Source organism: Opisthorchis viverrini, assembly GCF_000715545.1.
Source record: "Opisthorchis viverrini unplaced genomic scaffold opera_v5_7, whole genome shotgun sequence".
In the NCBI taxonomy this organism is placed as follows: domain Eukaryota; kingdom Metazoa; phylum Platyhelminthes; class Trematoda; order Opisthorchiida; family Opisthorchiidae; genus Opisthorchis; species Opisthorchis viverrini.
The window spans coordinates 4,382,184-4,409,247 of record NW_008751663.1 but is presented as its reverse complement, the minus strand read 5'-3'; the positions used below and the strand labels follow the sequence as shown (position 1 = coordinate 4,409,247).

Here is a 27,064-nt window from a genome sequence, read left to right as displayed (position 1 = left end):
TGGGCAAGCGTCTCGAGAAGAACAGACCGATCAACCGAGTCGAATGCTCCTCGGAAATTCAGGAATACTAGAATCGTGGGTCGCTTATACGTATGGCGTTGTTCTAGCAACTGACGCAGTGTGAAGATTTGGTCAATGCAACCCCTACCAGGACGGAATCCCGCTTGCTGCTCTCGAATCAGTATTTCGCGAGCCACCGTAAGGCGTCGAAGCACAATTGACGCCAACAGTCTTGTTACAACCGGGGTCAAGACTATAAAGCATACGTGGCACATATAAAGATGTGCTGTTCCTATGGATAATTCGTGTGGGTCTGAAAATGACTTCAAACATCTATTAACCGACTTCAAAGACCGGGGAAGTAGTACACCGACCAACTTTTAACCAGCACGCAACCGATCCAAGTGCTCCTTCCGGCTCACGGACAAAGCTGGTTTGGCGAGAAAGCACAACGCCAGACCCACCTATTCGCCTTAAGCCACAAACTGACGATCTTCGAGCAATCAGATAGTTAGCGACATCGGGAGTTTCAACAACGGGCCAACCTGCATTCCACCGTTGCCCTAATAAGGTTACGCCGGCCCTGGTTACCGTAACACCCTCTGACTCAACAGTGCGTGCACGATACGAAACAGATTGACGCGCAGTGTGGCTCGTCGGCCTCTCTTTGTGCGCCGACACACTTTTGATTCACTGGTCGGATGAAGTCTGTAGTTGAATCTTCAAATTTCTGCCATTATCCAACGTTTTACAAAATTACGGAATGTGTTTTTTCAAGCAAGCGATATTACTTCAATAACCCCAGTGAAACATCCGTTACCCACAGAAGTGAAACAAGATGGCAGAAAAAGAATTAAATCGTTTTTTCTTGTTTCTTTCTACCTCCTGTAGAGCCATTTCTGTTCACATGCACCAGGGAGTTCGTGAATGTCGCCTGATGGACACGTATCAGCTTGTGGGAATGTGGACAGCATCAGTCCACACCTTAAGTTGATCGGAAGGCACACCCGGTGACTCCACCATTTTTAGGAGAACGTCCTTGAGAAACGAATCACATTGCTCTAATCGCCCAGCTTGTTTGGAAGGCGCATACGAAGAATAATCAAACTGAAAGGAAACGAAAGTCATGTATTATTAAGCAAGTAGGTCAAGAGGTAGCTGCACACAGAGTGACATACAGACCTCAACTTATGGGAATTTTTGTCTAAATTGCGCATTTTTAAACAACGCGTTAATGGGTCAAAAACATTGTCGAAGCAGCGTACCCGGAGAAAACAATCAACTTAATGGCGAACGTGTGCGCACAACTCGTGGTAACGCAAATGATAAAAAGGTAAGCATGGAAATTTCGCAAAGATCGGTTCAAAAGATCAAGAGACGAAAGTTCATGAGCGGTTAAGGTGCGTACCGATTCTGAGATAGACGCGGAAAAGCACAGTGGTTTCGGGCAAGCGATGGGGTTTGGACGGTGGAAAGGAAGAACAAGTAGACTCTAAACAAGCATGACAAACATGACGCGTTAATCACTACTGGGCTAATAGCCGCCGTCTTTAAGTATTTGCAGCTATTTCTGCAGTAACATACTCGACCAGTGACCGATGACCATGTATCTGTGATCGGGCGTCATCGTACTGCTGGTCCTGATGACCTTTCACATGCTCCGCTCAACGATGGTAGTGAATTCTTGTCATTTCCTCTGTTTATCCTATTTACGTCTACCTGAGGGAGCGAGACCGTCCCATAGAACGGGTGAAACGGTAATAGTGCAGATCCCCCAAAACGTACTGGCAGTGAATATAGCAACCACAAAGGCGTCAGTTTGGCTCCGGCTGTAACAAGGTTTCTGGTTTTACTAGTTCTTCGTCGTCTTCCACGGCACGAATCCTTGACCCGTGAGCATCACGCCAGATTGCAATCAAGAAGAGTTTGCACCAACCAGATCTTCACACTCCTTCAGGTGTTAGAGCAACACCATATGTACAGACAATCTACAATCTTTGCTCGAATCACGTCCGCTAATTTGCGTCACCTGTGGCCTCAAAAATGCATACCACTGGGTTTCAAGGGTCGCCTGTACTAGGTTACAGTGAAGGCTATTGTATGGTTGCAGGGATGGTCTCTCCGGACATAGGAAGTTAGACTTTTTCAGGTTTCTTACTCTGACGACTCCCAAGCTTTGCTCGTGCCGGATGGAGTAATCAAACTCTTAATGAGGTACACGGGTATTTAGTTGTGAAGCAGGTATTTTTGTTGCGGACTACATCCTCAGAGCGGTGGCTCGGCCACGTGCTGCGCACGCCGAAACATTATCTTCCGAGAATAGTATAGTTTCGTGTGCCTCTTTCAAAATGGCGCAAACTGCGAAGTATGTTTTGGCATAAGGATGTGAGAGAGAATATGAGGAGTTTATGCGCTGTTAATGCTGTCCGTCTTCAAGGTGGCGTCCTGGTGGAGCTCCCTGGACATCCCTGCAGACTGAAAATACTAATCAATGTCAGTGACGCTCGTGCTATCAGTCTCTCTCCAGATCGTCTGAATACTTGGAGGTATAAAAACGCGATGCGTTAGTGCCAGGTCCGTCGCTCATCCACTTTTCTCTTGTTCTCCCTTTTCGGTTTAAACACACTGTGGTTGTACTACAGTGAAAAATTAATGTCAATACTGTCTCTCATGATGACGTTTCGAATGGTGTTCTGAACCTGAAGGACAGTCTTCGAGTCGTCTTGCCTACCTCCCATCGAAGGTGATCTCGGGAACAATACAGAAGAAACTGATGTAAATCAGCTCTCAAGTGGACGTAAACTATGATAAAGCCGATAGTCTGACTACTGAGTGGTCAAACAAATAACCCAAGTTTCTTGACAATTCGCACGGAGGTCCTGATAACCATCCGCTGAAGTTGATTCTGGAACGGAACTACCTAAGAAATCAGTGAATGAATCCAAACTGATTTTTTTTCATAGATTGTTTGTTCACGACTGAAAGAATATTATGGGCGCATACCTTAGCGCTTAGCCCTGGTCTGTGAAAAAAACATGCTACAAACAACATTTTTATACTATTGTCAACATTCAACTGTTCAATAAGCAGGCATCGGTTGTTTTGACATACTAGTGTGGAGGGGATCCTTGATGGTGTATGAAAATACAGATTGGAGATCAGCTACCGTTTCTTTTGGACAGGCTGAACCTGCTCCAAGTCCGCGCTTGAATGACTGCGGTAGCACCTTAGGCCACTGGGATTACAACCGAAATATTGACGGGCGGAAAAACTACTGAAATTTTCACAACTCCACTTCTAGTGGATGGAAATAAATGAGTTTTGGTCAGTGGGAACATAACCCAGAACCCACAAGAATGGTAAACTCTTCAACTAGGGTAAAAACATGGATAAGCGACAACCAAATGCGACAAAATGATGGAACTACTTCCAGATACCCTCTTAACCTGAGAGTCTGCAATCCCTTCTGCAATGCCTTTTAAATCAATCTGACGTACTCTTGACAGGTATGAGGATGATCTCTTCGTATAAAAGCTGCATACTCATTAGAATCGGTCTAGTTCACAATGAAATGGGAGTCAAGAGTACAGGTTAATAGGCCGAACGATTCCTCGGGAAGTAACAGAAGGCTGTTGGTAACAGGAAAAGCGTCTCATCCAAATATCTCACGATTATCTCCTCGTGAAAACAAGTGGTAACCTCAGGTATACCGATGGCTGGGTGATCACACGTCCTATGGAGATGGCAGTATTTCTAGATTTTTTCCATCTAATAAGCCTAATTTTAAAATGCTAGTGCGGGTATCTCAAATGTAGTTGGTATTGCCTGAAAACCAGTCCCCGCGTTCAACGTGGCAATAGGTTCAAATGACTCCACATTCATCGTCGATAAAGTCTCCCATGCCTCGGAGTCAATGACGGAGTTATCTTGTCAATACAGTTTAAAAGAACTTCCATATCGACCGACCACACATAAAAACACTACAGGCAAGAGGCAAATATCTGTCGGAGGGTTTGTTGGTCAGCTGAAGCAATAAGCAGACTGGTAATGCCAATCTTCTAAATTGGACCAACACATTGAGACATCTGCATACTTAATACTGTCACTCATTTACATGAATATACAGTGCTGGGTTGTTCGAAAAGGTAAGGCGCAGTTTTGTATCTTCAACATCACCATAAATTACCTTTTTGTTCAATCTTGTGAAATTAGACCAGCCAACATGTAGTGCTGACCTCCACCGGATTAAGATCTCGTGGAATAAACTGCCACAGCAAGGATACAGTGATGTAAACACATGTGACAGCGAAACGGAGCTAGTAGTAGTTCTGAAAAATACATGATGAAGTCAAGTCGAAGTGTCATACACATTTCCGTCTAAATCACAGCAAAATGATCGATAACCGATTGGTAGCGAAGCGATCAAAGTATCCCTCGAAGAGGTAGCATTCTGCAGGGCCTACTTTCTGATTCTAGGTCTGATTTCCTTCATGACCAAAACTTATTCGATACCATCAAACAGAAGATGAACTGTGGTGGAAAACGTGGATTGCCCCATACTTTTGTGGGATGTGTTGTCCTCTCCTTGAGCTTGTGCTTATGAAAGACTGGTAATGCAAACGATGTCAAGTTCTTCTTAAGACGCTAAGCCCCTCCCAACCCCAAAAAAGACGTTTAAGTAACATTCTGGAGCTATGGTGACACGATAGGCTATCACAATCACAAGAAGATAATCCGTACAACACGGGTTTGAACCATGGACCTACGGGTCGATAAATTCGCGCCCTAACCACTGAGTTATCTAGCCCCATTGTCAACTCTAAGCCCCAGGTAAAGTGAAGTTTTGTTTAATGACAAATCACTTTGGTCGAACATGTGGATATGCAGGCAGACGCGTGCCCAGAAGGACTATGGGAGTTTGCAACCAAGGTGAACATTAGTGTCTCAGGTTGCACGTGGTCGTTGGTTTGTTTCTTAAGCCGTATGTTTGCAAACAGGGATAACTCCTGGATCGTTTAGGCTACGAATGAAGATCGAAGGGCCTCAGTTCGGCACTAGTAGTAGCAAGGTACGAATGTTCGACTTATGACGTTAAGTCGCACAGCAAGCGCTCTTTGAACAGCACCAGATTCTCAACCACAGTGATCGTGGTCAACCGTTCATGATCGATATGTGCAACGTTTGGTGGAGCTTTTCTAACCACGTCTTTGTCGGCGGCAGATGATGTAACTGCTTCCACGAATATGGAACCGTTGTTTATCTGTGCGAAAATCGCACTTCAGATGTTTGGCAGAGAATAGCAGGAATTTACCTCAACTCTGCCCCGTAGTACTGTAATTTGTAGTGCTGCAAGTTGTCTACCGTGTTTGATCTTCATGACATGCGTGCACATGGTCCAAGCAAGGATAGCCCACAGGACTATTACAAAACCACGTTCAACCATTAGATACAGACAGAAAATGTAGCAATAGGATGATCAGTGCTAAAATGTTTATCTCAACGAATATGAGGAAATGGTGCGATTGATTGTGCACTTCGCAAATTGAAATGTCCCCCGGACTTAAGAATCATACTCTCTCATTTAGGTGACAAGTTTTTTAAGAACGACAGTAAGGAGAAACCATCCAGTTTAGCTTAGCTTACCCTAGTTGACTAGAAAGTAAGCTTTAAGATGATATATCGACTGATAAGAAGAACTGTCGCTTTGAAAACGCCGAAAAACGTTAGAAACTTACAACTAGCACGGGAATTTCGCAACCTGTTGATGCGTACGCTTGGATCAATGTTTGCAAGGGACGACTGATGAGGATGTCACGTTTGTAGCAAACGAAACAGAGTGCAACTTTCGTGATACCTGAAGGAATGACATTGGAAATACAAAGCTGTGAAACCGTGAACGTGGGGTTCGGTTAATAAGATGTCGAAGGGAAATGGACTTGCCCCACCGAACACCAGGCAAAAACAATGTCGGACAATGAGAGACGCAGTTGTAGAAGCAGTTAGCTACACGAAAGCTTCCCAAGGAAATCTACGAGAGAGTGCAAGAAGCGCTTCCCTCTTGATGCTAGTCGTGGGATGAATTTCATCCTGTGTTTCAACGGTGTCAAGCATCCGAAATAAACCATCAGGGCGGGAACTCTGGGGGCGTCCTCTCTTCTCCTATTGGGTGTTTGCTTACTAGACATGATTGAACAGTTTGCCTTCATATAAAGCATGTCAGCTGATATTTCCAACTACGACAGGTCCCCATGACAAACGGCGCACGAAGAACCAAAGTCATGTGAATGCACCAGATGCCAAGGCTACAGACGGATGGGATTCAGGGATGCAACTTATGCGCAATCCAGCTGTGGAACAATAGAACAGAACAGTGGTTTTGCATTTGCGTCTAATCTCTATATGAGACTGCTAGACGACCGGTACACATAGAGTCAGGTTACTATTCGAGCGGCTATGTTTGTCTCATCTCAGCTGAAATTGAGTACTTATCATCATCACCATCAGTTTCAACAGCGGTGTACTTGCCCTACAGTAGTTATGGTTGCCACGGTTTCGTTCAGCAACAATTTGAGAAGGTGGGGTAGATAGCTGTACATTGGAAGAAATGATGTAATTGATGCGTAAATACAGTGGACTTTTCATTGGGGAGATCGGGAGTGGAACTGTGCATTGAAGGCAACAGTTTGGATGCATGCCCCGAATAAAGGTTACTATTCGAGCGGCTATGTTTGTCTCATCTCAGCTGAAATTGAGTACTTATCATCATCACCATCAGTTTCAACAGCGGTGTACTTGCCCTACAGTAGTTATGGTTGCCACGGTTTCGTTCAGCAACAATTTGAGAAGGTGGGGTAGATAGCTGTACATTGGAAGAAATGATGTAATTGATGCGTAAATACAGTGGACTTTTCATTGGGGAGATCGGGAGTGGAACTGTGCATTGAAGGCAACAGTTTGGATGCATGACCCCGAATAAGAGTACGACTGGTCCATCTGACAATGTTACCAACAATTGATGAAATGAAGTATTGCTGAGTGCATGGTATTTTAAACGCATAGAGGGCATTCGACACCAGAGTATTACTGTAAAAAAGGTATTTTCGACCGAACCAGAAGAGAACCACAAAAACAGCAAGCATCCGTATTGGTTTGTGAAAGAAAAGCTACTAACAACCGGTAGATTTATTGTTGGACAACGCTTCATTTTTGATACAAAAGCTTGGTAAGACCAAGTGAATAGGTTGCTCGAGTAGCTTTCCATAGGGGAAAAACGCTACGCTCAGTTTTAGTGCAATTGAAACATCGCATCGCGGTTGAAAGGACTATAGACTGTGTGTATAAAATTAACTGCAACCGTCCGGATGGTGACTTTAGATTGTGTACCAGCATGTGGATACCGTTCAACAAAAACACGCATACTTAAGACGAATTGAACTAAACCTCTAAACGCATTACTCCCAACATGCAAAAGGACATACCCGGTGAAGTGGTTGATTCTTTCTTGAAAAGAATATCTGGAAAGGAAAAAATGTGTTGCTTCCGCAAAACGATGCAATAAGACAGGAATTCGTACACAATTCTGGAAAAATGGTTTAGGACTTTGGTAATATACAGAGTTAACGCCAAAAGCACATAAGAAACGTGGATTTTCTATAGAGGAGAATGTCGATGATGTCACCTCGATTGGTGATGAAACGTTTGCAACCAAATTGCCCAGCTCAGCGAACAAGCCAACGAACAGAAACGTGGATGATAGCGGCATCCTTTGCAGTTGGCCAAACCCACCTAGCGGTTATGAAGTGTTACGGGATGTGTCCCACCGATTTTCAAGCTCAGTTAGTTCAAATAACAGGAGGAGGGGTCGGTAACTTGGAGCCATGAAAGTCAGACCCGTTGCAAAGCGAAGTAAGTAGGACTACAGAACAGTGAGTACATCATCTTTTCCAAATTCAAATATACTTGAAATTTAGGAGTGGAATCCCAAGATGATTCACGCGACACAGTAGTCAAGAGGCGAGTACTACAAGAACTTAGGAACTCCATGACTGCAACTCAGCTAAAATTCACGGATTTACCCTCACCTAGGATATACATACTAATTGAGAGGATCAAAGAGGGACCATTAGTGAGGGGAAAGTCCGAGGTCCATGGTAAACGAGTTTTGGCAGAAGGTGATCTTCCTCCCAAAACAGAAAGAGGACTCTGATTCCTAACAATGAAATAGGGTGCCCCGCAACAGTAGATACTAGCATTATCGGTCACATCAGAAATACGGAACACAAAGGAGTGGTTTGGTTTCAGGTGGCATCACCTAGCCTGTTATATGACTTAGAGAACTCTTAATCATCGACAATTTCATTTTAGGAGGTGAGGTTTAGCTCTACGGGTCACCTATCATGCGCATCTTAAGTGCTACACAATCAGCTTGACAACTGAATATGGTGTGTTAAAAAAATCACAAAATTCTCTGTATCGCACGAACTTGATGGAGGTTAGTCTATATCTATGATACACTACTCATGAGGTTGCTGAAAATCCGTCGACAGCCCACGACCGGTTTCGCCCTTCTTGGGGCTCATCAGGTAGGCGCAGTCCTCGAGTTTCCGTCAACGTTATGGTCTACTTGAACCCAAATTGCACCAAATTAGCGAAATACCCTCATTAGCAAATAAATTCGGTTTTGCGAGAGACTCACCTGGAACCCAGCTGAATTTACCGTTTGTTAAGTTTCCAGGCAACTGAAGTACTGCACCAGGCTGCCTCACGTTTCAGTTGGTACGACATTCGAGATATCACACATATCACACACATAATGCGCTACTCATAAGGTTGCTGAAAGCCTTCGACAACCCACGACCGGTTTCGCTCTTTTTTGGGACTCATCAGGTAGGCTCACATTCATTTGCCTGGAAACATCACAAACGAGAGATTCAGCTGGGTTCCAGGGAGTCTCTCGAAAAACCAAATATGTTTGCAGATGAGTGTATTTCGCCAAAGAAGTTAGTCTAGTCTTTCTAATCTTTACTGTCAGCCTGGTCAGGTGGCTAGTCACCCAACTAAATAGCCCGGATCCTCAAACGGTCACGTCGTGCGAACTAAGATGTCATTGTCCATAGAGGGTGAAATGAAGATTTGGTTTAATAGAAGAGAGGTCAGGGGGTGCTGATGATCAAATCTCAAGCCGTTAAGGGTTGTCGATGTAGGGGTTGTAAATGCCGTTTCCTGAAGCTACTCTCAAGGACGTGCGCGCCTCCGTTTGCGTGCCCGTAAGTTGGTCTGGTAAAAGCAAAGTGCGACATTTGGTTCTTCAACTCCACACTTGTTCAAGTTTCCTATGAATGCTCCTGGTTATGCCCAACTATATACTGAGAAATCTACTTCAGAACTGGTAATCAAGCAATCCCTTTAGGGTAAACGCAAAACAGCTAGATCTGTCAGAAAATCCGGCCAGAGTCAATGGAGTTCAGACATCCAGAGTGCATTTTATCAGCGTGCAATACGATCGAATGAATCTTCTGATCTATCGAAGGAGAGGAACTTCGCGAAGACCATCTGGAGTACCTCAGCATTACTGATCCGATGTTTCCACCTGATGCGCGCATTGTTTCAAAGGCACCAACGATCAAATATAGTCTCCGAAGAACTTCCGCAAGCAGCGGCCGCGTCTGTGATCCATATATTAGGACAGATTGCACTGTGACACCGTACACACTACCCTTGACAGCTAACCTGAATTCACGTCGGTAACACAAATGTTAGAGATTGGCACACGCTATTCCGGTCTTCGCGAAATTTGGAAAATGATATCGCCTTTCAGCAGTCCGCGGGGAATTAAGCAGGTGCACGGACAGACAAACTCACCCTGATGACAATTCCAAGAAAGACCAAACATACAACTCAATGGAAGATGAAGCAGCGAAAGACAAGTGAGGAGGCTGAGTTTGGGACGTTTAAAATAATAAGATTTCCGAACCACTTTGGCCTTACGGTCCGTGGTAGTATCCAACGTACGTCACATGCTGCGTGAGAAACATTCCAAAAAGGCTTCAAGTAGAGAGAGTATTATGTCATGTACAATATACTGCATAGCACGCACATAAGGTAGTGTGTGAGGACATATCTGGTTTAAGGTTCATTCGGCTATTATACGCAACTAGCGATCTGGTCGATTCAGACCGGCCGCCAGCTGAGTGACGCCTAACCAGGGCTGAAGGAATTTTCCGCTTGGAGGTCGCAATCCATAGGTGATGGAGAAATATTGCTTCGAAATCTCCATAAACCGATTAGCGGCTTCGCAATGTTTAGTGGCCACCGGTGTGGATGTGAGAAGCAAAAGCATTTCTTTTGAGACTGACATGTCTTCAAATTATGATATTCCTCAATTGAATGTAAAGTGAAACAGCCTCCTAGGGCTTCTGTTGGTCTGACATAGTACTATTTCTAGTGATCACCGACTAACGTGTACCCACCTGAGTTCTCCCCATAGGGAACTTCAATCTTACCACTCGGCTGACCATTTGGACTTGCTTTTTTATTATCTCAGATCACCTCAATCTTCATTGGAATTTTGAGTCGAGTCGAGCACACTGTAATATGCTCACACCGTTCGCTTTCCTGCACAATCGTACGCTCGTTCTGTTGGCCTACGCCTATTATTAGTTTAATAGAGACAAGACACCGACTGATGACTTGTAGAGTATGTCGCATAAATTCGAATCCTTCTACCAAAGGGGCACACATTCGAGGTCCGTGTAAAATTTCAGTTCATCGTATTAACTCGATTCGGAACAGTAGCTCCCGTCACTAAGCACTGTTTAAATCCCGGTGACAAACAGTTCCTCATCGTTTGAACAATTACGCCGGAAGCTCAAATAGAATAACTGTTATTCTGTGTTTCAAGCTAACTTGTAGACGACTAAATGAGACCAGCGCCAAAAAGCTGTCAATGGAACGTTTATAAAGTGGTTTCTTGAGCGGTGTTAGACCAAAATCCCAATTTAACTGGACCCGTGGATACTTTTCTTGCATTAAGTAGATAGCGACATTGAACGGTCTTCAGTTCTACAGATGCGAGACAAACGATTGTGCAATGGCACATCGAAACAGCATATAGGAACCCATACCCAATATGTGTTGACAAATGTAGCAGACAATGGGGTGGAACAAAAAAACTTGGTGACACACCTGAGAAAAACGAATTACCGTGCCCGTCCAGCTGCAGTCGATGAAAATTGAGCAGTTTCAAATCCGCCCTCGGGTGGACTCGTGACAGTAACGCATCAGTTACTGATAGAACCTCAGAGCTCTTCACATTCACGTAGTCTTTCAACTGATCCGCTGTGCCGGAATGGAAGGGTTGTTCGCTAGAGCGAAAAATAAACTTGATGACCCAATGGATGAATGGAATGAGCTACTTCAACGTAACTTATATTTAAGATGGTGGGAAGTCATGCTGTAGCGGTTGAACATGTCTTTAAGAATTCAAGCGGTTGGAAGAAGCAGGTCAAAAGTTGTGGAAGCTACGCTGGCTCTGACGGTAGTGTAAGGGACGAAGGCAATGAAAGGTTCTCAAAGACCAATTCACTCCACTTGAGACATCCAAAAAGCATACCACTGAGTTGTAAAGGACATGTATCGGACCAAAGTACCGGTTATATTGTTGTACGGCTGCGGAATCGATCATGCCGAATGAAGGGTCCGAGATATTCTCAGAGGAAATCAGCGAAGTCCCAATAATGATGGTGACAAGATATGTTGCGACCAGTACCAACACCGTAAAACAACAAACTACCCGCATTTAGTCATTGGAATTCACGACTGAATCACGGAAAAAATGACCATCGTAAATAGACTAACTGCGACCGATTCTGACCACAACAAATCCAACTAATGAGCTGATGCCATCATGTGACAGGAATCAAGTGCCGCAAATCGGATTATAGACAAGTCGTTTTTTGGCAAAACAAAACCTAATAATACTCAACAGATTGCCTAAAACTTCTCGACAGTAGATGAGCTACACTGGGGTATTTCACAGAATTCTTGCTGAGGTGCTTGTAAGCGGAATTTTGTGCTCAGGCTTTACGCTTAATTGATTTATTTACAGAGGTATGGAGTTATTAGACTGGCAGAGATAAATTATTTAGGATATGTTTCTGTACTTAATCAGTAACTGGGATTCTGCAGCAGGTAAAGAAGATGTCCATTCATGAGCACAAAAGAGACAAGTGACGTACACCACACTTACGATCTGCTGGGTACCTATCTTTAGAAACTATTTTGGTTCCGTGGAAAACTCTGATCCATATGTCAAGAACAGGGTGACTGACGCCGGGAATTACAACGCTACACAGCCACGTGTGTTATGATTAACAACATCTACCTGACTGAGGTACTGAGATCAATGTACCGTATCATTAATTAAAGCTTACACCGCAAACGTAAATCGCGAATTGAAATTTTGAGTGAGGTTGTGTAGTCCAGTAACTACAAAACGGTAAATCTACATACGCCATGTTTGATTTGCCAGGGTTTGCTTCGCAAAGTTCGACTTCCCTAAACTTAAAATTATTTAGACTGGAACATCGCTAAGGGATGTTTACACCAAAATCGTTGTTGGTGCAAGTCCCCACAACCGAAACAAGCAAAGGCGGCCACAGCCGAACTGTCGCTGAAGGTGTTATGAAAACTGAGAGACAGACTTATCCATAGGAATTTCGCGTTACGATACAACTCTTACTCAAAGTTAATTTCCGTTGAAAGCCGAAGGTAGAACTGCCACTCAATGCGGGGAAGCCAAGCGACCGAATCTACTAAAATAAGAAAAAATAAACCGAGTTTAAAGTACCACATCATTCGTGAGCAAACAATATATGACTAGAAAATAGAACAGAAGATTTCCAGCTCCCAGGCAAAGAAACGCATTCCGAACATCAGGTGGTGGTCATGATTCGGAAGAGTCTTTTTCAGAACAACAGTATAAGAGAGTAACACAATCGGCTACTACGTACAATCACACAATCGTTGTACAGAGGGTTTATTGCACGGAGAGGCGTTAGTAATTGAGTACATACCTTGATGACAAGGTTACGCATTTCAGCATGCTTTTGAATATGTGTACCCTCAGTCTACAGGAGCCTATCCAACTTTCGCAAAATGATCACACAACAGCCAAAATCTGCTACTGTTTCAAGAATAAGGACAGGTCTTCGGGTCACACATAAGGACAGATCACGCACAAAACACAATACACGTGAAAATTTACGTGACATCTTGCCAGCTGACAAGTGCACCAAGCACGCGATGTAAGGATATTCACGTACCGAAAACTCAGTATGATCGAAAGTAATCGCAGTAGTGCAATGATTATGCACAAAGTATGGTTTGACTGGTTCAAAGTGCAGCAATAATATGAATGAATGAATTCGGGCTTGGTACTCTCAAAACAGTTCATTAATGGGGAAATTTCGCCAAAATTACGTCCTTCTTCGTTACCTACAAGCCACTTACGAGCTCGGACACTTGCTTTACAAAAAAACAGTAGACGAACGGTCAGACTTATGATTACGTACGCTTATAACGACTTGAGGAAATATGAGAAAAAAGGACCCCTCCCGGAGAACAATGAGGCCAGAACTCCTAAAGCAACTCAGGAAAGCAATTTAGATGTACCTACGAAAACAAGGAAGTCATAACAGAAAGACAAGCTCTTGAGATTGACCAAGAAACTAGTTACCGAAATTCATCATGTAAGCCTTAAGGAGATCAGTTACGGTATCTAGTCACTGTTTTTTTCGGAATAGGACAACAGAGTTAAATCCAGATTCCATTATTTGGTAACCACCCTTGAGGGTTGAGAACTATTGAGATTGACAAACCGACTCCTCCTCAATTAAAATAAGAGTCCCGGTTTTTTAACAACTGGTCAGAACAGCGCCCACCTTCCGGCCCAAACATTTACACACAAATTAGGGTTATCTTTCAAATGGGAGTTCTTCCGGGGAGTGGCGTGAGATCGCATGAATATGACGGCATCGTCAAAACTACATTTCGCAGTGAATCTTGAAACCAGTTAGGGAAAATAATTGTAAACGTTCGAATCGTAAATATATTCGCACAGTCCATTGTTGACGTTACTTGTACGAGTTGCTGGCCGCGGGAAGGCGTCGTCACACATAGGATTCTGCCAAGTGGTTTTGAATAGTAACGAAAAGGTTGCTGTCAATTGCATGCATCACTATTCGTTGTTGTGTCCAAGAAAGGTTATCACGCCCTCGCAACCAATTAGCAAATACCACTGGTTTATTAGAGCCAAACCTACTGACATGGATGTGTAGGTGACACTTACACCAATGCGTGTCACGTGCAACAAGTGGTCGTAAAGGAAACAAGAAAATGTCCTATATATGGCTTATTCGGTAACTGCACCAAATGATATTCACTCACTATAATATAGACGAAACGGGGGTGTCAAACGACAAAAGCGCACAAACAATGGTTTGACTTGCGCTACCTATGGGTGGACCGGCAACATTCAGGAACATCAGAACTGTCAGTTTCATATCAGACGAGCGGAAATGATAAAAGTTTCGACACTTTTAAAGGGATTTACTTTCAGTTTCATATCAGACGAGCGGAAATGATAAAAGTTTCGACTCTTTTAAAGGGAATTTCCTTTACAACCGGTCCGTGGTCTGAGTTGAGGGACTTCGGGACCTTATAATAAACCCAAAAGGACCAGCCAAAAGTACATCTTATCATAACAAGGGGAGGTAAATGCCTCACTATAGCATTGCGACGCATTTAAAGTATGTGCATCCGCAGACTAGACAAGTACAGTGCTTAAAAAGGCTTCAAACTTCTGTAGTTCGCCTGCGATAACTTGATCTCTGAATGATGGCGAAGGATAAAGATCGGAGGCATAGAAGAAAAATTTGAGGACGTTTGGGAACGTTCAGTGACTGGTAGGGTGCCCATGCTTTATACAGAAAAGTAAACACAACTGGTGGAACGTTATCAGCATCTTGCCTTCTACAGTACTTCACTGTGCGCGAGGCTGGAAATCCGCCCAAACCAGTTAAATTCCGGCTGCGCAGTCAGCTGGGCCTGGATTCTTATATATATATACACTGTGAACATCTAGCATTGTGGAACCAAAACATGAGAAATAAACAGTCGGGTCCCAGGGACTATAGCAGACAAGCGTATGGTCGTAACGGGGCCATACACATAAATTGATTTACGATATTTCGTCGTATGCAAAGTCGCCGGATTAAGGTAGTAGCATATCACTAGCGAAAAAGCTGAATCGCTCAATGCACGTAAGCTTTTGTCTGTGTGATCTACGGTTTGCATTGTATTGTCGTACAAGTTTGTTTGCAATGCAGGATAGGATAGGAATAAGCAACTGATTTATCGAGAACAGCAGAAAAGAGATGGAGGAGTAAATTGTTTGCAATGTGTTGATGCTCAGTATTACCTAGTGGAGAATTTACGTGCAACTTAGGGAGGTGTTTTGTCTCACAGGAACGTGAGCCGAACTAGTTGAATTCATACCGTAACAAGCAGAGGCGAACAGTTCAGAGGTTAGGCGCAAGTTGTAGACCTCATTCATGCCTTCTCTGTTTGCTCAAACCGAAAGCATCTCGTCTCCCATGCGGCCTGTGTATTACACATAAACTGGGCATACAATCGGTGCTTTGGACAAACGAAATGAGTTTTTTTTTGGGGGGGGGGACGAAAGGTAGGAGGGACCAGCTAGAAGACGCACCTCTCAGCTCGATTCCATGAAATCTCACTCCGACTTCAGGTTGACTAGCGGTGGAAACACAACGATAACTGCATTTTGTTCACAACTCAACGTTTCGATATCGTGCTTCAGAGTACGCGGAAACTTAAACACCGATAAGTGCATGCTTACTGGTACCGTTAGTTTCTGTGATATCCGATGTGATATCAATCAGTTCAATTTGTACAGCACTTATGCAGGAAAGTGGAATAACGGGTAAAATCCAATAACTCACTGACAGTTGCGTCAGGCAACCTTGTGTTCGGCAGTCCGATCAAAAGCTCAGAAAGGGTGACGTAGGGAGGCCGATCGGTGGGCGGAGCACAAGTAGGTTCATTCGTTTCGACGTACGCTTGTTCTAAAATGCTGTCAGCCCGATAGCCCAGGAGGGCCAATGAGTAGGCGACTTCTTGCAGATAACTCCGCGAAGAATCAGACTCACTGGTGGGTCTAGAGACTAAATATCCGGTTATATCTGTGAAGATTTGGCGGACCCAGTCTTTGGTGAGCAAATTACTGAAGTCGACGCCCGAGTTATTGATGAATGCATCAGGTGTCTTGGCATTTGGCATTACAGGAGGTCTTGCGAAAAGTTCCACGGCATCGACTGACTGATCTACTGTCTGAGGGGCGCCAGTCATTACATTTGCTAGCGCCGCAACCACTGCGCCAAGCCACCGGGTTTGGTCGGTTCTAGGAAGACGCCGGGCGAGACGTAACTTTCGCTGAACCTGGGAAATGATTCTGAAATGACGAGAACAAGCAACGAAGATAAATAGTAAAACAAAAGGTGTAACTGGATGTGTCGAGAATCTTCACGCGAATGTTTTAAAGCTGACTGATCTCCTAGCAAGACAAGGTACTCAAATAGGGATTGATTAAAAGCATTATTCAAAAGATTTTGGGATGGTGAAAGGATTTGTGTGCAATAACGATAAATCCGTTGGACACGAGGGAAAAACCAACCCATGATTGTTTTTTTTCATGAGAGTACTCCCGTTAACACTAAAAATCCGGACAGAACGTACCTCATACATTTTTGTCCGGTAAGTCTGACCAGATTGAGCATAGCCCCTGTGAGTGTCATCATCATTATTATCAGCTGTAATAACCGCGTACTTGTCGTACAGTGGTTTTAGCTGCCACAGCTTCGTTCACCGATGATTTGGGGAGGTGGCGTAGGTGACTGCGCCTCGGGGGTGAAAACTGATAAATCAGTGCGTAAATACAGCACTGTAGGTGGGAAGGGAGCTATGCATTGAAGTAAATAGCTTGGATGTATGAGCGCCATTGAGGGCGCGCCTAAGCCATGTCTGACAATGTCTCAAAACGTTGATATGGCCCGTCTCGAGGTCCCAATCCATAAGACGGGAATGACCAGCGCAGCTGAGTTTGCTGGTAATGGCTTTATGAAAATATACTGCGATATCTCGAATATCGTGCCAACTGAATCATGAGGTGGCCTGTGTGCAGCACATTCAGTTGTAGAATATCATAAGCGAGAGATTCAGTTGAGTCTCGAAAAAAAACCAAATTGATTCGCGAATGAGTGTATTTCTCAAAAACTGATAAGGATGTTCACCTGATGCTTTTGTCCGTTGTTTCAAAAGCTGCTTTCTACCTCTCGTTTCTCACTTTTGTATCCTGGATCCTGGTATCAGTATTACTTAGTAATGTTGATCAGGTCGTCAGTGTCTACAACACTCCTTCCAAAGAATACATACGCACCATAAAAAACGAAAAAGACAGCGAATAAGAGACGCAGAGCCGCTGAAAGCTGCAGTCGATATTAATCAAACGCCACAGCACGTACCTGTGTACGTGGCTAAGGCAAGGCTGAGTGTAAAGTATAGAATGATGTAAAAAGGCAGGTTTCAGTCTATTGTTTTCTATGGGCCATACCGAACGCGATAGGATGAAATTGTCTTTTGTGATGGTTGAGCGAACAGTTGTTTGTATAAAGCAGTATTGGAAGACATGCACTGAGCCACCCAAGATATCTATCCAAACTTTGGCCACTGCGATTCAGACTGATAATTACGTACGTTTGCATGCGTACAAGGTGGAATGAGATGAAGGGTGTAGCCAATAATAAAGATCAGAAAACACCTGAAGGTCGGAGGGCTTGGTTTGTTCGGCGGCCGGACAGCTTATATGCACTCGTTACTTACAATTTCCAAGTAACTTAAACTTTTCGGCATTTGGCTCGGGTGGCCGAATGATGTGAAGGGTACCGGGAAACCAAAAAAGAGTGGATATTTCTGTGGATCTTGAGGAATAACAATCAGGACGCTACTGAGAGACCCCAAGTTAAATAGAAATAGTTGGGAAATAGCTACAGCATGCGAAGAGGGTACAGAAAACGGAAACTTAAATTTCAACATAATCCTAGTAAAATGAGCGACGAAAAAGTCGAACTGGTTCATTCATGTGAATCACATGGGAAACAAGGCCCGTGGTCAGACTCCCTGTGAAGATAAAAAGGAAACACAACCTATACACACAAAAAGACAAATCTCAAAGAGGATTGAGGTGAACGCTAATTCGGCGTTCGAGCAAGAGGTCATATGAAATTCAAAGTGTTCACAAGATAGACTGTAATAAAAGAGGTAATAGAGTAGTGAGATCTGAGAAGAGAGTTGGATAAGAAAGGATGAGTGGCACAATTGAGAAATGTAGGAGAAAGAGAAGGGTCATTTCAAGTGAACATGTCCTGTGGCAAGAGTGAGAGAAAAAGATGACAGATATCGAGTTCATATGGTGAGAAGTTTTTTGCAAGCTACCCGATAGGGAAGGCATATGAACGTGGCGCACACGCTTACGTTAGAATGGGTCGATAAAGATCAAGGCAAAAAAAGAACCCGATTCAAAACCTGAAAGTGCTATCCTAGGATAGCAAGGGTTTGGGATTCACTAGGAAGAGTGTGGACCAGCGTGAAATATACACGGCGGAACAGAGAAATAACCTCATTAGATGCTCGGACGAGCGACGGAGGAAACAGTTTTAGAGAAGAGAAGGAAGACCGCAAGTGCGCATTTAACTAACTATCCAAAGAATTCACGGATTCAAGACTAGAGTTAATCACTCAAGCCACTGGTTTTGTCATTTAAAAAACGATAGTATGCTTTCGGATGCTGATCATCAAACATTTCCCAATGCCAACTTCTGACCAAGATTTTCGCGACTCATCACAAAGCATAAGATAAAGTAAGTAAAGCGGAGCGACTTAGTGGACAGATTCCATGAAATTATCGAAAGTAATCTGGTAAACAAAATACTCCAACAAGAAGCTGACAATCAATGTGTGCTGAGAGACGTAAGGGCTGTCGGATGCAGCTAACATTAAAAAACTAAATCCCAGCAACCCCTGCTGTGTGCCATGCACAGATTGTACATTCGCTCTAGCTGCCAAAGGTTCCTCTGTTTGTGAGATGGGAAACCGACAAGGATAGATACGCGATGGACACCATAATTGGCATTTTTGAAGTCAGTAATTAGCAACAATGGCAACAGAAAAGAGATTATTCATTGTTTGGAAGCAACATGCCACCCATAATGTCGCTGAAAACTCGGCGACAGCCTACCTTCAGCATACTTATGATCAGCGTACTAGTATCTCGAATATCAATTCCATTCGTTCGGTGCCTAGCTACCATGCCACACGAAGGATATACGAGGGCTGGGATACGGCCAGGTTGCCCAAGCCTAGACAGGGTAAGTCGAGAGGCAGAGGTCTGTAACGAACCACGGACCTTCTGGTCAGTAACCACTGAGTCATCTCAAATATCGTACCCGGTGAAACATCATGCGGGACATTGAGCTGGCAAGCCCCGTCAATCAGGGATTCAGCTGGAACTCATTAAAACCAAATCAGTATTCAAATGAGTCTTTGACAGAGAGGATGTCCAGTTACTGGTGAGAATCAAACGGTCCTACACGCTGAAATTGATAGTTCGAATGTAACTGGATGTGGGAATGACAGTTAAACCATAGTTGATAAACCAGGAATCTCTATCCTTCGGAAAGCTGTTTCCCAGGGGAGATGGTTATCGTTTTCAAATGATTCCTATTTCATCTGCAACCGACACAACGTTAAATAAAACGCTCATCTGGGCCCGGTCGGCTACCTGGAATATGAAAGACTGACCTGATCAAAGGGCCTAAGTCTATACGTCCTCATAAAATGTTACGCATCTGATAATCTCACCAGAGCAGAGCGTCTGAAGTGTAAAATTAAAGGCGGAATTGTTCAGGTTTCCACCTAAATTTTAACAACGGTGGGAAACACCGAAGCATTAGAAAATGTCCCCAAGGTGTTAACTAGTAGAATTCATCCCAGTCGAACCCACTTGAGAGACAGCAGCATCTTTGGACAAGCAACCAAGACATGCGTTGGGAAGATCAGTATTCCTCAGAAACCTAAATTGCTGGATTATTGTCAGGTTGTTGTCTCGAGAAATTTTAAATTTTCGTGCCTTTTCCCACGATCTTGGTTATTTTCCGAAGGAACACGATTCTGTCCTACCACACTTTGAATGTGGTCATGCAGAATACACAGTTATGGTGTTGCTCATGGTACATCGCCTTTGAACGAGGCAGTAAAAGTTCTCCGAAGTTCATGTTTTGTGCGCAAAGGGTCGGTGAGCTCACATCGTAGCTGGGGATTTATACGCTTGATCTCACGTCGCACAAAACAGAAATTGTCCAGCAGATACCTAACAATATGTACGCATCCAGGAAAACCCATCTGGTTTAGCTCAAATTATGGCCGCAAGGCAGTGAAGTATCAGTGTTCAAAACTGAAAGGCCGTTGATGATAATGACCACTATGAATACCGGTCACTTTATGCATAAGATTTTCGAAGTTTATTCCATCCAGTCTTTCAGTAGCTAGTTGTATTGTGAGTATGAGCTAGGAGACATAAGTGGGAATTATTTAACATTGTCTGCATTTCTACATTATCAGACCCAAGAGAAGTGTGGTCTTTCTGCGGCGTCAGTCATGAACGGCAGAAGTATCGGATTAAGTATGATGATCCATGGGAAGTTAGCCTTGAGAACAAACAGAGTACTTCAAATAGAGTGGGCAAACACAGAGTTGATATAAAGAGGATTTTGGTTGGTTTACATAGGAGAAGAAACGCGAGAAGCTGGCACTTCGCAGAAAAACACTACTGGAGGTTTAGTGAGCAACACTGAAAAAAACAACTAAAAGGAAAAAGCGCTGGTGAGCAGAGGGTTTTTTCAAATGATTGGAGGGTGCTATTGGGAAATACGAGGATGCGCTTTGGCTCTGCATGGGAAAGGAGCCACGCTGCCACTCACTGTAGTAGCAGGTTGCCAAAATATAGAATTTGAACGAGCTTAATAGAAAAAATTATCCTGGAACTTATGTATAACTCCGGATGCGAAACCCACTAATAGTTCGACTGCACGTCCAGACCCCAGAACATCAAAAAGTGGCTCTAGGTGGAAGAACCAAGGATAACTGGTATCACCTTGAAACGGAATATAATACCACCAGATTTGCCTACCGATTTAAAATTCCTCGATGAGGAAGACGGAGTAGACTCAATCTACTGCACATAAAGAGCAGTGAATACAGACTCTGTTGTTGCGGGTTGCAGATGAGAGAGCATTCGACAGAATACAGTAGTTGTTGTAGGTCCGTCTTGTTCAATCCAGGTCCGATTTCCTCAATAAAACGGAGCAAAGTGACCGCGTCAAACGAATCCAGTCCGCTCATTTTTGAAAGAACATGTAGACGGAGTGCTGTCCTAAGTAGGTTTGCTTCCTTGATCAGAATAGGGAGCGTGTTTCCAGACTCGTCTTCGGATGCAGGATCAACCACATCTGATGTATTTGGATCAACGGGATGTGGGATGTCTCGAACAACCGATGTGAGCCGAAATATGTCAGTCAACCCCAGTTCGTTAACCTATAAGATGAGTTGATAGTGTGAAAATCCCAGATTTGTTCGGCAGCATCGCGAGATGTGCTGAATGGGGAAAACGTTTTACAATACGTGGATATAATTGGCAAGTTTTCAATCAGAGCTTACGACTACCGTTAGCTGTAAACAGCGGATGATATTTTGGAGAATAAAACAGTTTAAGCCATAAGTTCATTTCCAAAATCAACACCTGGACGCCAGTTACCTGCATTATTGACTAGTTCCAGGAATGCAATTCCAAGAACAAACTCCCTATGAATAGGAAACTTCATCCTTGGGGGGAATAGTCTGACGTCGTGACGTGAGCTCTACTGCATGATGAATGGGAAAACCCCGACAAGCACAAACACATGAGGGCGGGTTACTCCTACTTTTAATCAGTGCATTTGGATGTTTCAGGGAGGGCAAATGTTTTTCAGTAGAGCAGCTAGCTGGAGGGATATGTATACCTAGGCTGAAACGGACAGTGAGTCAAGAATCCCGAATCAAGAAACTGAAGTGCTGAGTTTTGGCTCGAACTTGACAGAGACAGGGGTGGAGAAAACATCACCTGAAACCACGAAGGGATTAAGAACCTCAGCGCGCGCCAGCAAGGTGCACTGGTGTGCTTCCGGCAAGAAATTCGGGACCGACAGACTTTGGATAAGCGGAACCATGGCGACGACTTTGTCATTGTTTGCGCAGTAGTTTTGAGTGGCACTCAACATCCGATGATGATAGTGGATGGCGAAAAAATGGCTAAAGAATGGTCCCAGCAGCGTTTTGGCACCCTGCTTGCCCAAGGGGGTGGAAGTATAACATATTCGACCTGGTTCATGTGATCGAAAATTTCGCTAAGTAGTATAGGAGCTGACTAGGGTACGGAAGTTTTCAACACTGAATTCAAAACAGTATCATTTCAACAGTCCTGAGGACTAATCCAAACCAAAGCGGTGATCCAATACACTCGACTTTTGTCCTTACTGAAGCTCGTAAATCATGCATGCCCTTGAACACACCGAGATTGGACCCTCATTTGCGAGGCGAGTGTGTGACCCCTATCCCATTAGCACCGGCTTTAATAAATTAAAAATAATCACTCAGCTATAACACCCTTTTGATGCCTAACTGCCATGCCACCCGAAAGAAGCACGAGGATTGTAATACTGTCAGGCTGCCCAAACCTAGACAGGAAAAGTCGTAAGGCACAGGTGGACGCACCCGTGCTGATAATGTTGGTAAACAACTGTGGAAATAAAATCTGTTGTAAAACACATCAAATCAAGACAATCGCATAGGAATGAAAGAATAAAGTGCAATATAATTGACAACCTAATCGAAATCACGGTGGACTGCAATGTATCAATCCCAACAGTAAATGTCATCGGATTTCGTAACCAAGCCCACTGGCGAATCACGCAGCAGAACTCTTCAGTGTTTCTGATTATCGAAGAAATCAGTGCGTGATTAGATACTACATGTGTTATGTAGCTGCTCAAGCGAATTCGACAGCTTTGTGTTGAAAGGGAGTGGAGACGTGTGAGGAAAATGGGGGAGTTTCAATGGCATTTAACTGAATATGTTGCCACAACCGGACAAAATGTGTCGACCGATTTGGGTATGACATGCTCCTCGTATCCGCCTTAGGTTACCGTACCAATCGACTAGAAAGAGATGAACATATTCGATTGTATTTGCCGCCCATTGTCGGTAACACACATTCGGGTTGACGGTTCTCACGGCATCGGGCACCCTATAAACATGGCTGTTTCAATATCTGGCACGACAACCATGGGGGCAGACTACTACTAAGAAGATAATGTTTTTGGGCCATCCGAGAAAGTATGGCTGAGTAGAAGAGTTGTTCCCAGAAATGCCAGTTCCCTTGATAGTATCGCGTGTAAACAATTAAAAGCTCTCGATGTGACAACTCCATGAGATAAAAGGGGAAAATTTTGTCGTTGCCAAAGCGGAGACAGTTGCCAAGCGGAGACAGATCAAGCAAAGGAGTGTAATGAAGAAGTAACTATACCATCATGGAGACGAAAGTGCTGAACTTTTCTCTGGGTATATACAGCGGTTCCTGAGGATCGACCTATGTTACTTCGGGAAACTTACCTGGCCAGTAAGTAATCGGAGAATGGATGCGAACACCTTCGGATCATAAAAGTGCCAAAGATACGAGAAATGGCCGGCCAAACGAAGTAGATGTGGGATGGGTAACTGGTTAGCAGAAGCCGCTGTAGCAAGCAACAACAGTTCGAATCGCGGTGAGTGCACCCATTGCCGTTCTGTATTGTGGCTGTCAACGAATGGGTTTATTCCCAAGTCCCAGTCAGACCAGCGTGCGGTGTGTTCGGCTGCCAAATACTTTTGAGGCCACTGCTCATGGTATCCAGTACCATGTGGTTGCACGGTATTCTCAAACGACTGCAACGTGGATTGCAGGGATGATGAACTGCTCCGGTGATAGTGATTGAGAACAGCTTCCAGACAGCTTAGCTGAACAATCGCCGGAAGTGGCCTCACATCGACCGAAAGGATATCTTCCACCGACCTTGAAGGCTGGAAACCAAGTTGTCCAATAGCAAATGGACAAATAATTGGACCGTGAACACACAGGAGTATTAATCACCTGCTTACACAAAAAGCTGTTGAATAACATAGTAGACGAAGTTGCCAAGGAATGCATTCGAATGTTCTCACTGATCTCAACACGTGAAATGACCCAGTTGTATTTCTAAAATCGGGGGCTTATAACTGAATATTGAAACGACCACTGTAAAGACCAAGATACCCTCCAAGTACAATACGAACCAAACATCCGACAGCGACTTGCTAAATTCTCACGCATTGCTTCACCTACTGATTTCGTGATTATAGAGTAAGAAAGAATGTCTGTATGGATTTACACAGCCTATACTGACAATACCCAAGAGAACTCTTCTCCGATGTTCGACGACAGCTAATTTCCATCATTGTCGAATATGACTAGACAATGCTTGTTCTAGAACTGAGATAAATCTGATATTTGCACTCAACCGAACCCTCAAAATGACAAAAACCAATTGTTGTGTGGCTCTTGACCCTCATCAAACAGAGTCCCTTTGAACATGATCACAAGTATATCACCATGTTTTGATTGTTATCAAGAGCGATCAACAGTAACGGAGTCTGGATAAGCTGGGTATACTTAGGACCACTGATATAGTAGCACCTCTAATCGACGGGCTTCGATAGAGTGCTGTGGCGGCTAAAAGGTACCCAACTCTCCACAAAGGTTGTCACAGCCCTCTTCACATGTTTACCAGAATGGTAAACGTCGAAATCTAGGACAGAGCGGTAATGGTTGAGAATTCGACGTCTGTCGATTAGCCTGGATTCCTTACAGTGTACAAAAGCGGAATGCCTTAGAAGAGGCATGCGTTGCCAGAGATTCCTCAAAATTCATCGTGCATCGAAGTAAATAGAAAAGCCTAAAAGAAGACAACCACGGTTGGAGTAGAAACACTATTTCCCGATTCTTTCTTGACCAACTTGAGGCACTGATAACGAATATTGAACGGCGATATTTCGTCACAATATCTGACAGTGTTTTGACAGTTTCATCAAACCAGATGTCGCGGAGAATGAAGTTTATATATGGATCATGATCCGATGTGTTGGATTTTCGCAGCAAGAATATGCCTTTCTATCCGTCGTCGAACTTGGAAAAATCACTTCCGAAACTGTATTCGTACCGCTAGAAACACAATTCAAAAGTGTGACCGGAAACGGGGTCAACTGTGAACTCAGTGATTGAGGTCGCGATTGCATCAGCTGTAGAAACAGAAGGCTCACTGGTGCTGGTTGTTGGTGTCTGGACACAGTTACTGAGGCATTGGTTTGGCGAGTTCCAGTTGAGCTGCTCCAAAATGCTTTTGTTGCTGTTGCAAAGGTTCTCGGAGCTGATTTAATCCAACAAGCATAGTGGGTTCCCCTTCGTCAATTGCAGTGAGTGCGATGTCTCAGCCCAGTCTCCCCTAGCTAGCTTTTTCAGTGATACCATCAAGGATACATTGAGTGTATTAGCTACCCAAAAAACATTTAAAAAACACGCACAGCATGTCATAATTGAAACGTATACAACAAAATTCTCGAAAATTAAACACACTCCGAACAAACCATTGATAAGCGGCCCAATCTTGCGATGAATTACATGCGAATTAGACTCGCTGACTGTTGTAACGTCTAATTGTGAGCGATAAGGCGGTTTTGACTTAGGATCCAGAACATATAGCGGACTACTTAAGTCAAGTGGTCAGGTGATCATTTATTTGAACTCATTACTGTGGTGGACCTATCACTAGGTTGCTAGTCACTGTACTGCCTAAGTTTTACCATTTTTAAGGTATTAACAGTGTGACCGTTAGAATCATAAGAAGAGAGCGCGAAAAGGGCATATAAGCCAATTCGTCCTCTTTACGACAAAACAGCTTTAAATCCCCATCGATTCTAAGCTAAATCTCAGTAATTCAATTTTCAGTACATGGAAGATCATGGATACGGTTGAAAAAATACCCTGGGCCTGAATGGCGTCCTCTAAAGACTCTTTTAAAGACTGAACAGTGTCAGTTAATAAACCGTCTGAAAGAAGTGCACCATCGACAATCAGATACAACAAAGATACAACTGCGGTGTCCGGTGAATTTGGCTGATAACTTTGGTTCTCTGTGGTTTGGATGTGCTGTTTTGCGGTAGAAAATGGTACTGCTCAGCAGCTAGCAAGCAAAACCAAATTCGTCAGCGAAAGTGGACCAGTATAGTTGTAGAAAAAACCTTGATAACTGCACCACCATAATGAAGTGAAGCAAGTGACAAAAGTGGCGAACAGGGGATCCAAGGACCTTGATGACAAACTTGGTAGTTTATCAGGCGTAACAATAGGCAGGCAAGTGATGGTGCAAGATAATAAACGAGACAAACTGACAAGCCGACTTACGTCATGAATGTACTGCTCAAATGATTCCAGTGATCCGTCAAATGCGGACGGCTGTGAAGCCTTTGGATCAGGGTGCGGTTTTTGTAGGTCACGTGGGAATAAATCATGAGCGCCGGTAGAACAGGTCCGTGATGATTTCCTAGAGCAAGCACTTCCAGATAAGGCCCCCGGAAGAACCGCGGATGGGCCATAATGAAACGCTAACAGGCATCTTGGGCTAGTTTCGTGAAGAAGTACAGTACGTAGAAATCCAGCACAGGATCGGAACACACAGGATAGCATTGGAATTAGTACTTGAAACTGGTTATCACTGCGCCAGGAAAAAACGGCGATCCCAAAAGTACGGAAATCCCCTAATCACCA

General features: G+C 43.9%; 1 protein-coding gene across 1 annotated transcript; it reads right to left on the bottom strand.

Moving 5' to 3' along the window:
- Nucleotides 1-784: 784 nt before the first annotated feature.
- T265_00762 (hypothetical protein) lies at nucleotides 785-27,064 on the bottom strand (the record flags this gene model as incomplete). Its single annotated transcript, XM_009164611.1, has 9 exons — nucleotides 785-1,107; nucleotides 5,736-5,854; nucleotides 7,479-7,514; nucleotides 11,203-11,363; nucleotides 12,740-12,812; nucleotides 16,023-16,531; nucleotides 21,323-21,726; nucleotides 23,839-24,285; nucleotides 26,702-27,064. The coding sequence occupies 9 exons, from the start codon at nucleotides 26,981-26,983 to the stop codon at nucleotides 949-951; spliced, it is 2,190 nt and encodes a 729-aa protein (XP_009162875.1).